The sequence below is a fragment of the Amblyomma americanum genome, chromosome 10, assembly GCF_052857255.1.
Source record: "Amblyomma americanum isolate KBUSLIRL-KWMA chromosome 10, ASM5285725v1, whole genome shotgun sequence".
NCBI lineage: Eukaryota > Metazoa > Arthropoda > Arachnida > Ixodida > Ixodidae > Amblyomma > Amblyomma americanum.
This window is the reverse complement of record NC_135506.1, coordinates 15,351,347-15,366,518: the sequence shown is the minus strand read 5'-3', so window position 1 is coordinate 15,366,518 and position 15,172 is coordinate 15,351,347. Positions and strand designations below refer to the sequence as shown.

The following is a 15,172-nucleotide window of genomic DNA, read 5'->3' as shown; positions in this document are numbered from 1 at the left end:
GTGCTTGTGACGTTTAATTTGCCTGTGATATCTGGCGCGTAGAGCTGCTAGACTTATCACAAGCTTTCACTGCGGTTGCCATTAAACGGTGGTAAGGGAGAACGGTCATCACGACGGATGCATCACTACGGTTTTCAGTTTCGCATCAGAGCAGTGTTCTCATGCTTAAGCGCTATGAAATTTTTATGTTTTTAATCTTAAGACATTTACTTGAACGCAGCAGATATTACAACGCCATCTTTCATCTGGTAATTCTTCTAGCTTGTCCATATTCTTCCTTATGTCACCTAATTATTGTGCTATTTCCTGTACTTCCTGTTATTAAGTAGGCAGCATTAGATCAGTTTAAGGCATAAATTTCTCTCCAGACACGATCAAGCAACCTGAATGCCAACGTTGTCATATACTCCTGCTATGATAAACGCTCTAAAGTAACAGTAACCAAAATGACATCTGTGTCATCTGGGAGAAGATGATTGGAATCAGGCCCAAGTAAAGAACGTGCTGCATCAACAAAAACCGTCTGACGCAAATATAGACACATGTTTATACAAATTACAAAGAGCGTTACTGAGCAGGTGTCTCTATAGCCCGCCACCCTGTTGCTAAGGGTGTACCAACCGCCCAACAAGACGTTCAAGCATTGCATAACTTTTGGCGCTGAGTCTCCCCACTGTGTGAGTCATCCTCCTCGAGAGCAATATCGATAAGAAATATCTGCGTCGTTGAACGACAGCGCAACGAAGGCTTTTTTTTTTTTGGTCGTCGGGTGCCTACTGGACACAAAGTATAGAACGCAACGGAGTGAGGACTGATGTTCTAACTTGACGCTTTAACATTCTGAAATAGTATCACTCTTTTTGGCCCCCAGTTCTTCTGATTAAAAAAAACAGTAAACAAAATTTCAAGCGGCCCATATACTTTTGCAAGTGTCACGGTCTGACAATCTTCGCGGAGAGTACACAGTTCAGTGATAAGGAAAGCATGAATGAAGAGCTACAATAATATGTGCAAGAGTTCTAGTTGACGTGGCCAGCTTACGAGGAAAAGCGATAATCTCTGCGGCAACTATATCTTTCTGCCCACTCTCCTCAGGCGTTTGTCGGGCATACAAAAAAGAAAGGCCTCTTTTTTCCTAGTCGCTGGCTGAGTTGTCTCAGTTCGCCGAAGTGCAACATTCACTGGAAATCGCCGAAGGCGAGAGGACCGCAAAATGTACGCTGGCGTGGCTGTCAGCCTTGTTCTCGCCTGCCAGTACCTCACCGTGAGCGGTAAGTACAGGCTACTGTTAGGTTAGGTTAGACTGGTTCATTTGTTGCTGTCTCCAGCAAGCAATGGCGAAGAAGTTTGTTGCCATCTCTCACCGGCATGTCATGCTTTCTGAACAAACTATAAATGCCGCCTATCGGTGCCATTGCCGAACCTGCCGCGGTGGCTCAGTGACTGTGACGTTTGTGTGCAAAGCATAAAGTCACTGGCCCTATCCCGGCTGCGGTGGGCACTATGCGCGACGGAGTATAAATGCGAACAAGCAGAGCGCTAAGCTTTGTTCGGGCGGACTTAGTGCAGCATGTGTCGAGATTAATCGGGATAACCCCGCTCTAGCCATGTCCCATAGCCCGCAGCATGGCTTAGGCACGTAAAACTCCATACCCCACGCTCTTCGAAACGTGTTTTCAGCACTATTGCATGAATATCGCCTACATCGAAATTCGACCACCACGGCCGAGATCGAACCCGCGTCTTTCCGGTTTGCAGCTGAGCGCCGGAACCTTGAAGCTGAAACGTGCTGCTAATAAACAGCGCTTTACAAGCGGAACTGGCCCAATAATTTGAGCGATTTTCTTTCGCGATTCACGCAACCACCTCAATTGTCGACCTAATTTAATTCGGTAAAAAAAAATAAAATTCCGTGGCGTTGCACAAGAAAGCTGCAGAAGTTGCCTGGTAATGGCTGTGCTAATAAATTGATGCATGACTCCCTGCAAATGATAGTCTGGTGCGGAAGTGCTCAAAAAGCTGGTATTTCCAACAACATAGCCACAATATCGATACGCATATCGTATCGGTAATTCCTGTCTGTTAAAGAAATCTTCGCAGAGTTGTCGTGAGTGCATTGTGTGTTGTTTCCATTGTTCCATATGCCGAGCCACGCTTCTGCTGTTCCCATGCATTTTTCCTTTTGGTACCATTCTCTTTGTCGCGGGAACAACAAAATAGAAACACACGAAGACTCATCGTGTAAGACAAAAACCAGCTTAAGTCACAATAACAACTAGAATAGCCTTCCGGGAGCCAGAATATTGGTCAGCTGTTGAGGAATTCGTGGACTATTCAAGGAAAAAGTAAAAATAATGCAGAACATTTGCGGCTCAATACCGAAAGAACTGGTACGTGTCTCGGCGTAGTTTGCTTTTCCGGTTTTATTGAGGCCACCTAGAATTCTTTAACTAGCGCCGAAATCTTAGTACATAAGCTTACCTGTTAACCCGCTGCAGTGGCTGAGTGGTTAGAGCACTCGGCTACTGTTCCGGAGCACCCGGGTTCGAACCCGACCGCGGCGGCCGCGTCTCGATGGAGGCTAAACGCAAAAGGCGCCCGTGTGTTGTGCGATGCCAGTTCACGTTAAATATCCCCAGGCGGGCGAAATTATTCTGGAGCCCTCCACTACGGCACCTCTTTCTTCCTTTCTCCTTTCACTCTCTCCTTTATCTCTTCCCTTACAGCGAGATTTGGGTGTCCACCGAGATATGTGAGACAGATACTGCGTTATTTTCTTCCCCCCCCCCAAAAAAAAAAAAACATTTTTTATTTTCCAAACAGCGGCATGCATCCCTGGCACAAAAACACTCTGAACGAAGAACCCCTGCAAAAATCTTGTCGGCAGTATAGAGAAGTGCCGATTTATCTCATGTTGACGCGGCCGCGTGTCTTTCGAACATCAGGACTGCAATTTTGCTTGTTGTTAAAAAAAAACGAAACATTCCAGGGCGCTTTAAGACTGGCTTGCTCACTAAGTGTCGCATAGCAACTGTGTGTGAAAAGCTTCCTTGCTTGCGTGTAAGGGCCGTGTACGGTGTTTCGTACAGTCAGTGGAACATACACTGTCATTTTCCAATTTAAGGAACAAGCAGTGTTCATGCGAACAAGCTCATTCTTCTTCCAAGAATGGACGAAGCAGAAGAAATCTTTTTTTTAACGAAAAATATGGGGGAGCAGTTAATGCCACTGTAAATGACCTGCAGGATGAATTGTTCACCATACTGTTTCAAGCAGGTCTACTGCCTTATCTAATACGTCTCAATTCAAATGCTGTTCTCCTTTGCCGAACAAAAGCGGCTTTTCAGCCATCGTGTACTGCAGTAAAAGAAACCATTCTCTTCGATATTCTCTGGCATTTTTCGCAGCCTCAGTGAATGCGCTTAGTCGCTGAGACGAGTGACTAGGATATACACGAAAACTGCGAGCACATCCTTGAGATAGCAGCCGCTGCTTAAAACGTATACTTTGTTATGAAGCGGAATCGATGAATAAACTCCACGGGCTTATTGAAGCGAAAAGCCTCACTATGCTACGTAAAGCATTCTTCGGGTAGGCAGCACAACGACCTTGAAGGACCTTCAGCCCAACGAAGGGTAGCTGTGTATGACCATATGTGGTACATTTATGGTGTCGAGCCCTTGACCCCTGATCATGATCCATGGCCATTAGTGCACCTATGACATATGGTGACCTACGGGTTGACCTTTGACCTTAAGACCATTCGATGGGGTGATGTGAAGCCGAGTGATGACATCCGATGGGGGTTTCGCAAGGCCATGTGATACCACGTCATAGCCATGTGGTCGTGTGGACATATATAGGACGGCTGTAGCGAGCGTGTAGCGGAGGTGTCATGGACGAGCCTCAGACGCTTAGCAAGCGTGCTTGCTTTTTGCTGAATTCCAAGGCTGGCCAAGTTAAACCACTGCCAATTTTTTTAAACGCAAAATTCATGAGTTTGACAACAACCATGCAACAGCTACTTCACATCATACGCTTGAGAAGCAGCAAACTCCGCTGTACCCTCTGTGACAAGGCGTGTATCTTTTGCGCAGGTCTGCGTATACCGGCTACGCCGTCTCTGAGTTCCTACTTCAAGATGAATGTGATGTACAAGCCGTGGTTTGACGAGGGCCTTAGCTCATGCACGGTGGCGTACTCCAGCGAGAGCCATGCTCCGGGCAACCACTTGTATGTGTCCTGCCGGTTGCATGGCGTCAACACCACCAAACATTACGACTTCGGCAGAGACGTCCTTCACGTGTCTCAGGGTGAGCTATGAGCCAACCAGTTCTGTAGACGCGGAGCCGCGGCAGAGCAGAGGAAAAGGACACACCCAGAATTCAAACCCTCAAACAGAGCAGAGAAGAGAAATTGGCTGCGCCACGCTACTACATATGGCATATTCTTCGGAGTGATAATTTTTTGCCCACCATGGTTACTTTATGTGTCTTCCTCTGCGGCCCGCAACGTCCAGCATGAACTATCTGGATGCAATCATCACACTAGACAGATCTGATTAAAAGAACTTAGCTGGATTAGGTGCATTCGTGCGAAGTTAGGTGCAAAAAAATGCAGCTGTATTTGAGACAACTGATTGTTCACGATCTCTGAAATTGACTAGCATTCGCCTGCATTAGTGAACTAGTTTTGTCTGCTCGCTAATCAGCGAGAATTTGCAAGAGTACTCAATGTGCGGTGGTGCACCGAATAGAATTAAAGAAGGGTTCCTGGATGGGGACGAATTCGAACTTTACAGTCTCATTTGTTAATTTATTTACATATACTTCAGCCCCGGTGGTGCTACTGTAGGACTGGGAGGAAAAAAAGAGAGGGACAACATATTCAATAGTCAACAGCATTAAAATACAGGACAATAACTCAACAGACTAATTACCGATTTGTAACAATACTGAAGAATAAGTTTGATTCCAGCGAGCGTACATCACCGGGTAAAGAATTTCACCATTCGATAACACTAAAAAAAAAAAAAAACTCAATTTGAACACGTTCGTGCGTGCGTGAATAGGTGATACATACAATGGGTGGTAGCTCCTTGTAAATCTAGGTTTTGAAAATTGAGAATACTCAGGCAGTCAACCAAAGTGGATGAATGAACAATGCCATGAAAATGGTTTTGTTCAATCCTTGTCGCGGTGAGTACAAAGGAGGGAAAGACCTTCGCCGACAAACACGAACTGAGCACGATGAAAACTTTTTTTTCTATACTTCCCAGCAAATAACACTGCGATTGATGCAAGTTTTTTGTGGTTATCGCATTGATGCGACTCTGATGCTTTCCTGGTTGTCCGCAGGAGGCACAGCGCAGCCTCGGGTTACCAGAGGGATACCGGAAGCTGAGAAAGACGACCCGTATTTCCCTGTGACCTTTCGCACAGCTAGCGGGCGGAAGGTGTTTGACCAGCCTGATTCGCTGATCCGATTCACTGGAGACAACAAGGTGGGCTTAACTTCTTTTATCTTCCCAGCCTTTCATAACGCTGAGACAGAACATGTTATCCTTTTTTTTTGCCTTGTTCTGAGTCTGTTTCCTTTCTTGGTTTGGTTTGGTTTACGGGTGTTTAACGTCTCAAAGCGACTGAGGCTATGAGGGACGCCGTAGTGAAGGGCTCCGGAAATCTCGACTACCTTGGGTACTTTAACGTGCACTGAAATCGCACAGTACACGGGCCTCTATAATTTCGCCTCCATCGAAATTCGACCATCGCGGCCGGGTTCGAATCCGCATCTTACGGGTCAGCAGCCGTGTGCCATGACCACTGAGCCACCGCGGCGGCATGTGTTTTCTTCCTGTAAACACGCAAGGCTTCGCTGTATTTGAGGTATTTCTCATCATTTGTTTGTTTCTTGATGATTCCCGTTTATAATTTCCGTGATTACGTGGCCTGACAGGGCCCCTCTTAAATTCTGCACCGCCTCGTTTTCCAAATCAAAGTTGATAGTTCAGCGCTCGGTCCTTTCCTCATTCTTGGTCTTGTGCTTCGTTTTCGCGCTTAGTCCTGCAATCTTGGAAAATTCATGTCAGTCTCCTGAAGTTCATCCCAAGAAGTGTTCTCGCAGAGAAGCTAAATTTGCGGACTTTATAAAGGAAGTGACACCCTATACAGAGTTTCCTTTTTGTGTTCCTCGAATGCAGAACAAAGGAAGTGCACATGTAAGAGAAAAGAAAAAGGGCCCAGGCAAATCAAGCTTCTCGGAGCTTTTTCTTTTTCCGTCCTCTGCCTAGTGTCGTTTGAAATAAGAATTCGTTAGCACATTATGCGTACACCGACGCCAGTATTGTATATTGCGGAGTTGATGACCATGGCTATCATGCAGCTGCAAGCAGTTCATTAGTAGATGGTGTGCTAGTGGCAAAATTACTAACAGCGTACTCAGGCTTTCCTCAAAACTACACAGGTTTCGTGTAGTCGGAAATCTCCGTTTTTAGCCATGAGAAAAAAAAAACACTGCGAAGAGGCGGGAAGCTTCGGAAAGAAAGGCATTCGATGCACCATCTGGTCAATCAGTTCCGTTGCTATGCTAATATTTTGCATATGTATTGAAGGCAACTTTTTCGTAACCAGCATACATTTGCTTGAGAGCTCTGGTGATGAGTAAAGTAGCCAAAAGTAGGAAAATAAGTGTATTTTAAACGACGTCATGTTACATAACTACTTGACACTCAAAGAACTGAAGGGCAGTAGCCGGTTGCCGTATTCATCGCGGACTTGAAGCCCTCAATGCACATCCTTTTCGAACAGAGGCTGACGCAAAGAACCGGCAACGAAGAGGAATGGGAGACTGACGTGATTGTCGTTGCCAACGGAGAGACTTACCAGTGCACCAACAGCATCACCTGGAGCAGTGAGTACCAATGCGACATGTGGTTTGTGTGACGTCGGATTGGCCAGACATCAAAGTCTTTCTCCCTTTTTTTATGGATTATCTCTTCAAACGTTAGGTATCGAGAATTTGAATAAAATGTCGAAAACATGTAAGAAGCGATTTTACCTATGTTGTAGCATGGACAGCAGTGCGTAAGGAAAGTTAAGCAAATGAGTGACATCGATGCTCAACAACGTTTAAAAGTAACGATTCATACTGATGCTGTTTGGTGTAGCTTCGGGCTTTATGTTATAAGCATTACAATAGTTGCATTGCACACAACTATTTAAAAAAAGCAAGCGTAAAGTTTTGCTTTGTAGTTGATTTTCTGTACTGTTCTTAGACGAAACAAATGGTTTTCTAATTTCTTGTTTTCATGCAACTCTGCGTTTTAGCGCATGCTGCCCTACTTGACATGAGGGTTGGAAAACGTTGTTTGCGTTGTGGTAACTTTAAAGGCACTTTAAAGGGAAGATTCTGTTTCCTATTCTCTATATGATGCACGACGAACTTCAATTTACTTCCTGTTGCATTCAAGTACTTCAGTGCTTAAAACGCATGAATACACGGAATTGCCTGGCTGCATTCAAGCTCTGAAATGCTTTAGCGCCTATGAATGTAGGGGTTGCGCTGGCTGCATTCAAGCACTGAAGCGTGTAAGCAGCCCATCAGCATACGTACTAAAAGTGGTTCTATAAACAGATACAGCAACCTCACAGAGCTACACCCGTGCAGGAAACAGCGCAGTCTCTCCGTACTGTGACGACCAGCCTGCAAGCCGCGGTCCCTGTCCGCTCGTGCCTCTGGTCGGCCTGGTGTCGTGTGGGGAAGAAAAGATCATCCGCTACTCGGTTATCGACTACGTGGAGGAGTACGACCCCGCCATCTTCGAGGTCCGTGGGGGGGGGGGGGGGGGGGGGGGGTATACCAGTTGCAGTCAACCAGGACGTAAGGACCGTGGCTAGGCCGACGTTCTTGTGATTGCGACAAGCGCATTTACTGTTACCAATTATTATTATTATTATTATATTAAAGGAAATGGCGCAGTATCTGTCTCGTATATCGTTGGACACCTGAACCGTGCCGTAAGGGAAGAGATGAAGGAGGAAGTGAAAGAAGAAAGTAAGAAAGAGGTGCCGTAGTGGAGGGCTCCGGAATAATTTCGACCACCTGGTGATCTTTAACGTGCACTGACATCGCACAGCACATGGGCGCCTTTGCGTTTTTCCTCCATAAAAACGCAGCCGCCGCGGTCGGGTTCGAACCCGGGAACTCCGGATCAGTAGCCCGGCACCTTAACCACTGAGCCACCGCGGCGGGTAGGAACTGGCTTTTAGGTCACATTCCTGACTTGTTTTGGTAGCACGCGTTCCTGGATAGATCATGAAGACGGCTTTGGTTATATTGCCTCAATTAAGGCCGTATGAAAGGATTTGGCTTCTGCCAAATTCTGACGCGAAACTTAGCATACATTATTTTTTATCAAACATGAGTAGAACCTTCGGTGTTTACAAAGGCAAGAGAGGGACGACTAGTATAAAGTCTCTGTCATCGTCGATTATCCTTTGCATTCACTTTTGACAAGAACTGCAGATGTGCAGAATTATCGTGTCGGTGACCTCATTGCGAATGCTATTGCTTTCGGTCCGGACAAACATGAAACAATATCAGTGTTACATTTAAACCATTTTAGGACACATAGTTACAGGACACATAACAAATAATTTTCACTGAGATTAATGCCCTGCGTACAATGAATGATTGGATGTCTCTCTACGGCATAGGAAATTGTTCCAAATATGGAGTTTACTATTTGCATTGATTGTTGGAGGCTCCCCGAAGGAAATTTCATGAAATCTTCTATTTTCTTCACACAATCTCTTACAGATTGGGTACGCTGCGTCAAACTGCCACTTTACGGAGGTGTATATTATTTGCAGCACTTATAGATAATAGTAAAGCACGGCACTTTTAACACTACAGTGTGTTTTATACAGGGTTGTCGTGAGAAGTACGTCGGAGCACATGGTACGTTTGCGAAAGAGTTAAAGCAAGGAAAATATGTTAAAACTAGAAGGCCTTCACAAAATGTCTGACAAATGCAGCCACCTTATCAGCGAGTAACCGGGGTACAAATGTTCGTGGGGACCATGGCTGCACTGCGTCTCATAAGCGAGCCGTACTGTAAGATTTACAGTTGATTTCCACCATTTGTGATAATAATAAATTCACAAGTGTTATTACGCTACAGTGTATTTCGTCATTACTAGCAATTAATTGCAGCCGAAGAAGCTTAAGCTTCGTTGAAATCTCACCTTTTTTTGTGCTTACAAGCAAAACATCTCGATCGCCGAACCATCGTCGCGAGAGCACAGGTTTCAGATTCCACGCTTGGCTTTGTTCTTGAAATTCGCGCGAATATTTTCATATTAGATGATGTGGTGTTCTTAACCTTTTCATTTATTCTTGTTCTAGTACGGGCAACCAGACAACACGCAGAACGCAACTGGTGGTGTCTCAGCAAGGTAAGAAAATTTAGTACCTGCAAATTTTCTCAAAAAATGAAAAAAAATGAAATTAATATATATCTGCTTATCTGATGGGTGTGTGCCTGCTCCAATGTACCTTACTTTGCTGTTTAATATTTCCGCCTATCTTTAAGAAAATGATGTGTGGATATCTCCGGGCTCCTTCCTGCCAATTTCGGGGTTTTCCAAGATTGGCATTAAATACAGTTGGCCTAGGCATATATGGAAATGTACGCCACGCACTTCCCATTTCCGAAATTTATCGACAATACCATTTGTTGGGCGAGTTGGTGCTGACGATAATCCATAACAGCGCGATAGACGGGACACAGAAGAGAGGACACAACACAGAGCGCTCACTCACAACTAAAACGCTTATTGGCCGCCAGCCTGTATAAATACTGCCCTGGTGGCCGGGAAGAAAACAAGCACGCTTGACTTGCGTGACAATCAAAATCGCCAGTACATCAATCACGTGTCAACAGGTAAGAGATACGTGGGAGATATCACCGCTACAGCAGGCACAAAATTTGCATTCACAAGTTAGCATTCACAATCAAGGTAACGGTGTTCCTTATCTGACAGTGCTACAGAGGGAGTACTGATACATTGGTCTGAGGTCCTAGCTATCAGGTGGGCTTCTAATATTTCTCTAGCCAGCGATTCGCGGTTCTTTGCTATCACAGAGCATTCATTGTAGAGTGGAGTACAGGCTTCAGAGTCGTCATTGTCTTCCTCGTCTTCGTCATCTTCGCACTGTCTGCAATGTTTTGCTACGTGGCCTGTGGGGGCGACACGAGAGACATTGTATTCGTGCTCCTTCAATCTTTCGTTAACACATCGGCCAGTTTGGCCGATGTAACACTTACCACATGACGAAGGCAGATAATAATCAACTCCTTCCTGGCAAGGCACGAATTGTTTCGCGTGCCTTATCAAGCAGCTGTCTGGTATTCTTTCGACTGCATTTACTTTTCTGGCCAGACTAGACAGTCGCTTAGGCGCCGAGGAGACCACTTCAACGCCACCATGTTTCCCAATTCTTTTTAAGTTGTGCGAGACTTGCTGCAGATATGGTACCACGGCAATCCTTTTCTTTTCCTCTTGTCTTGCTTCACCTATCCTTTCAAATCCGAGCTTTATAATATATATAATTGGTCTTTTTGGGAAAGGAAATGGCGCAGTATCTGTCTCATATATCGTTGGACACCTGAACCGCGCCGTATGGGAAGGGATAAGGGAGGGAGTGAAAGAAGGAAGAAAGGTACCGTAGTGGAGGGCTCCGGAATAATTTCGACCACCTGGTGATCTTTAACGTGCACTGACATCGCACAGCACATGGGCGCCTTTGCGTTTTTCCTCCATAAAAACGCAGCCGCCGCGGTCGGGTTCGAACCCGGGAGCTCCGGATCTGTAGTCGAGCGCCCTAACCACTGAGCCACCGCGGCGGGTCAAAAAAGAAAAGGATTGCCCTGGTACCATATCTGCACCAAGTCTCGCGCAACTTGAAAAGAATTGAGAAACATGGTGGCGTTCAAGTGGTCTTCTCGGCGCCTAAGCGACTGTCTAGTCTGGCCAGAAAAGTAAATGCAGTCGAAAGAATACCAGACAGCTGCTTGATAAGGCACGCGAAACAATTCGTGCCTTGCCAGGAAGGAGTTGATTATTATCTGCCTTCGTCATGGGGCAAGTGTTACATCGGCCAAACTAGCCGATGTGTTAACGAAAGATTGAAGGAGCACGAATACAATGTCTCTCGTGTCGCCCCCACAGGCCACGTAGCAAAACATTGCAGACAGTGCGAAGATGACGAAGACGAGGAAGACAATGACGACTCTGAAGCCTGTACTCCACTCTACAATGAATGCTCTGTGATAGCAAAGAACCGCGAATCGCTGGCTAGAGAAATATTAGAAGCCCACCTGATAGCTAGCACCTCAGACCAATGTATCAGTACTCCCTCTGTAGCACTGTCAGGTAAGGAACACCGTTGCCTTGATTGTGAATGCTAACTTGTGAATGCAAATTTTGTGCCTGCTGTAGCGGTGATATCTCCCACGTATCTCTTACCTGTTGACATGTGATTGATGTACTGGCGATTTTGATTGCCACGCAAGTCAAGCGTGCTTGTTTTCTTCCCGGCCACCAGGGCAGTATTTATACTGGCTGGCGGCCAATAAACGTTTTAGTTGTGAGTTAGCGCTCTGTTTTGTGTCCTCTCTTCTCTGGCCCGTCTGTCGCGCTGTTATGGATTACCGAAATATAGCTTGCACTCACAGCGATGACCTAGCGATTTCAGCCTCCGCCTCGCATGCAGAAGGTTCGGGGTTCAATCTCCAGTGCCGCCGGATGCACACCGGTGATAGAATTTATACAAGATTTCCCTTTCCTTGGTAATTGGCTTCTCTTCGGTAAAAATGTTTGAAAATTTTGTCAACGACTCCGTCTTACGCAGTCAAAAAAAAATGCGTTTTTCCATGGCGCTGTGAGGTCAAAGCTGCCAGAAAAACTCATAACATCAAACGTACCTTGACGTCTTTTAGGCGAGTGTCTTAAATGTCACTAATTGGTTTGTTCAATCTTTCACAGCATTCTCTCATGAAGAGTAACGCCCGTGGGACTCTACACGTGAGTAAGGTTGCTTTAATATTTACCTTAAACGGCAATAAAAACAATTAATCGAAGCAAGTAACTACGCTAGACAAATAGGTATGTATTCGGGAACACTTACCGGGTTTATTTTGTACTAAAAGATGACTTCCTAGATATTGGAAAACAAGTTTGGGCATTTTTCCCAGGTGGTCGAAATTATTCCGGAGCCCTCCACTACGGCACCTCGTCTTCCTTTCTTCTTTCACTCCCTCCTTTATCCCTTCCCTTACGGCGTGGTTCAGGTGTCCAACGATATATGAGACAGATACTGCGCCATTTCCTTTCCCCAAAACCAATTAATATTATTATTATTTTTCCCAGATTCATAGCGTCTAGAAACAACGCAGCTCTTACGGAATTTCTACGAATTTATGCTCTTGGTAAACCGCGTGGAACTGCGAATGTCTCGACCAATTACAGGAGCCGATTGAAAACGATGCCAATCTTCCCGTTTCTCATTGGGCCGTTTATAACATTATCAGTAAGTACATGGCGCCGCCATATGATTAGCCATCAAGCTTAGTTTCTCAGCTTCCGTGCTTACGATGAGCTCACAGTTCTGAAAAGAGCACGAACTACTCTGATACACTGTGCTTGGCTTGAACTTTTGAATTTACTGGACACGAGAGATTCCCGCATCCTGGCGCAGTTACCGGAATTCCAAAGCGCGACGCTACACTTGCTAACTTTTGCGCAACTTTCTGGCTTATCCAATTTGTCTTCTCTTTTAAAAAAGGCATAGGTGCAGTCTTGGAACGCCACTCTCTTAATATAGTGGGCATCACAGTCACGTTCAGCGTGCCTTTACCACACTAACCAGCAAACAGAACACTCCGGCGAGGGTCTGAGCATTGTAGCGGTGAAATAACGATCTTTTACTTCTATACAGACCAGCATGGTGCAGAGAGCAGGTAGTAATTAACAATGTACTATCATGTGTTTTATCTTCTGGACACTTTCATATCACGACACTAATTAACTGGTTGAAGAGAAAACAAAAGCTTCCCTCACACTGCCAACGGTAATGAATTTTTTAACCCATGACAGCCTACGAGATTAGGACCTGACAAATGTGTTAATGAGGCTTCCATACACCGGTACCGCAAGGAGTTGGAGTTTCTTGGATTGACGAGATGATTATGGCTTTTGTCTTTGTGGTTGGTGCGCATGCGCTTTGTTGTCGAAAGAAGGAGGCGTTGGTGCAGTAAACCAGTTGTTAGTCAGCGCTTGTCTGGTGTGATTCTTCTCTCTTGTCCCGTCCTTTTTGCGCAGTTATTCATTGTTTCCAAAATGTTGTAGCAGCTAGCCCCTCAGAGCTGTCTTCTAGACAGCCGAAGGTTTGCTCGCCGCACTTAATTCTGCGAGTTCATGACAGCACGAAACTTGATGTTTTATACGAAAGCTTTTGTTAGAAAAGAAGTTTGGAGGTCGCTTAATCTTTTACCAGAACGAGAGCAGCCATGCCGGAGTAAGAACGAGAAGAGTAGCTTACGATAAAGTGTCCTTCCTCCGATGTGCAGCTCTATCGCGTTCATGAAACGTTTTTGTTCTTATAATACCGCTGCTCACTGCAGCACCATTTTTTCTATTGCAGCACGCTGTTCCTCGGACTCTGATTCTAATGGTGGGCCGGGCCCTCGTACAACGGTGGCGGTGGAACGGAGTTCCCGGGTTCGAACCCGACCGCGGCGGCCTCGTTTCGGTGGAGGCGAAACGCTAAGGCGCCCGTGTGCTGTGCGATGTCAGTGCACGTTACAGATCCCCAGGTGGTGGAAATTATTCCGGAGCCCTACGCTACGGCACCCCTTTCTTCTTTCGCTCCCTCTATCCCTTCCCTTACGGCGCGGTTCGGGTGTCCGCCGATACAGTGAGACAGATACTGCGCCATTTCCTTTCCTCAACACCAATTTTCAATTTATTTTCAAGGTGGCGGTGGAAGCGGAACATGAGCCAAGCTTTAATTCTGGTTGGGGCAAAAGACGTCGATGGCTACGAGCTCCAGCGAACAAGATTTTCTGTTCGACGCCCGCACTAGTAACAAGGCTAGTAATACCAATGCCATGCGCATCAGACAAAATGAAAGGCGTGCAGGCCTCGCCCCTTAGTTCCCGCTGTATGGCTGCGCATTCATCACAAATACTTTTTGTAATTTAATTTCCTCCAGTCTTTCTGGCCTAAGATATTTTGCACAGTTTCTTTTTACTTCATATTTTGTCTTGCTTCATTTTGTCTCGCATATTTTGTCTCGCTTCAGAAATGCAAACCGCAAGCTACCTCGCACACCGGCAGGGTTTTGTAAACAACATTTTCCCCATTTAGTGCTTTGCATTTTCGTGATTGGTGAATGCTGAATTTTCTACTGCATTGCGCCCCACGGCAATAAATTCGTTGAAATGATGTGTTTCTTTTCGTATTCTTGCTATAATTCATGCAAGTAAGTGTGTGGTGCTCGGTGAGCTATAAAATTTACAGAACAAGTTTTGTAAATTTGTCCGAAAAACTAAAGCCACATTTCGACAGTTTGGGTGAACGCTTCGCACTGACAGCGTATTTTTTTTAGAAAACCCAGCTGACCACACTTGTGTTCGCTTGATTCACATCCGAAACTTGGGAATCCAAAATAAGTAAGGAGGCAAGGCGCACAGAGAAAGATTGGAGGAAAAACATAAGAAACGAGTGAAAACACAGTTTGAGTGGAGCAGGCATTGAGTAGTGCTCATGATGCAGAGAGAGAGAGAGAGTGAAAGATAAGCACAAAACGCTGCCACAAAAACAAGGGTGCAGGTACAAGTGTTGAAGCGGAGTTACTCGCCAGTCTAATGTGTCAACCTCTGTGCTTCTGTGATCAGCTTTAATGAAGAAACAAACCTTCATTCATCCCACGTGTGCCGTAGAGCGTCTTTATATTTAACTTCTTTTATTAACATTTCTTGCAGTGGTAAGGAAGCTGCAAATAAAAATTGTGCTTTTGAGAAAAAAAACGCTTGAACCAAGAAATTGATATCTTTTTTTGTGGCATAGTTCAAGTTTTCCGTGAAAAGAGATTAGTCTAACACCGTTCC

The 15,172-nt window shown here is 45.4% G+C and overlaps 1 protein-coding gene across 3 annotated transcripts; it reads left to right on the top strand.

The window, feature by feature from the left end:
* Window positions 1-1,102: 1,102 nt before the first annotated feature.
* On the top strand, window positions 1,103-14,505 carry LOC144108831 (uncharacterized). Of its 3 annotated transcripts, none has more exons than XM_077642018.1 (8): window positions 1,106-1,271; window positions 4,098-4,313; window positions 5,358-5,503; window positions 6,807-6,909; window positions 7,666-7,823; window positions 9,406-9,455; window positions 12,048-12,086; window positions 14,037-14,505. In XM_077642018.1, the coding sequence occupies exons 1-7, from the start codon at window positions 1,214-1,216 to the stop codon at window positions 12,058-12,060; spliced, it is 744 nt and encodes a 247-aa protein (XP_077498144.1). In that variant the 5' UTR covers window positions 1,106-1,213; the 3' UTR covers window positions 12,061-12,086; window positions 14,037-14,505. The 3 variants fall into 3 exon arrangements, with proteins under 3 accessions (XP_077498142.1, XP_077498144.1, XP_077498143.1); XM_077642017.1 differs by having other exon boundaries at window positions 1,108-1,271; window positions 13,705-14,505; XM_077642016.1 differs by lacking the exon at window positions 12,048-12,086 and having other exon boundaries at window positions 1,103-1,271; window positions 13,705-14,505.
* The last annotated feature ends 667 nt before the right edge of the window (window positions 14,506-15,172 follow it).

Coding starts and splice junctions, on each gene's coding strand:
- LOC144108831 (XM_077642016.1), top strand. CDS start 1,214: ATGTACGCTGGCGTGGCTGTCAGCCTTGTTCTCGCCTGCCAGTACCTC. Junction 1,272..4,097: donor CCAGTACCTCACCGTGAGCG/GTAAGTACAGGC, acceptor TCTTTTGCGCAG/GTCTGCGTATACCGGCTACG. Junction 6,910..7,665: donor CAACAGCATCACCTGGAGCA/GTGAGTACCAAT, acceptor ACACCCGTGCAG/GAAACAGCGCAGTCTCTCCG.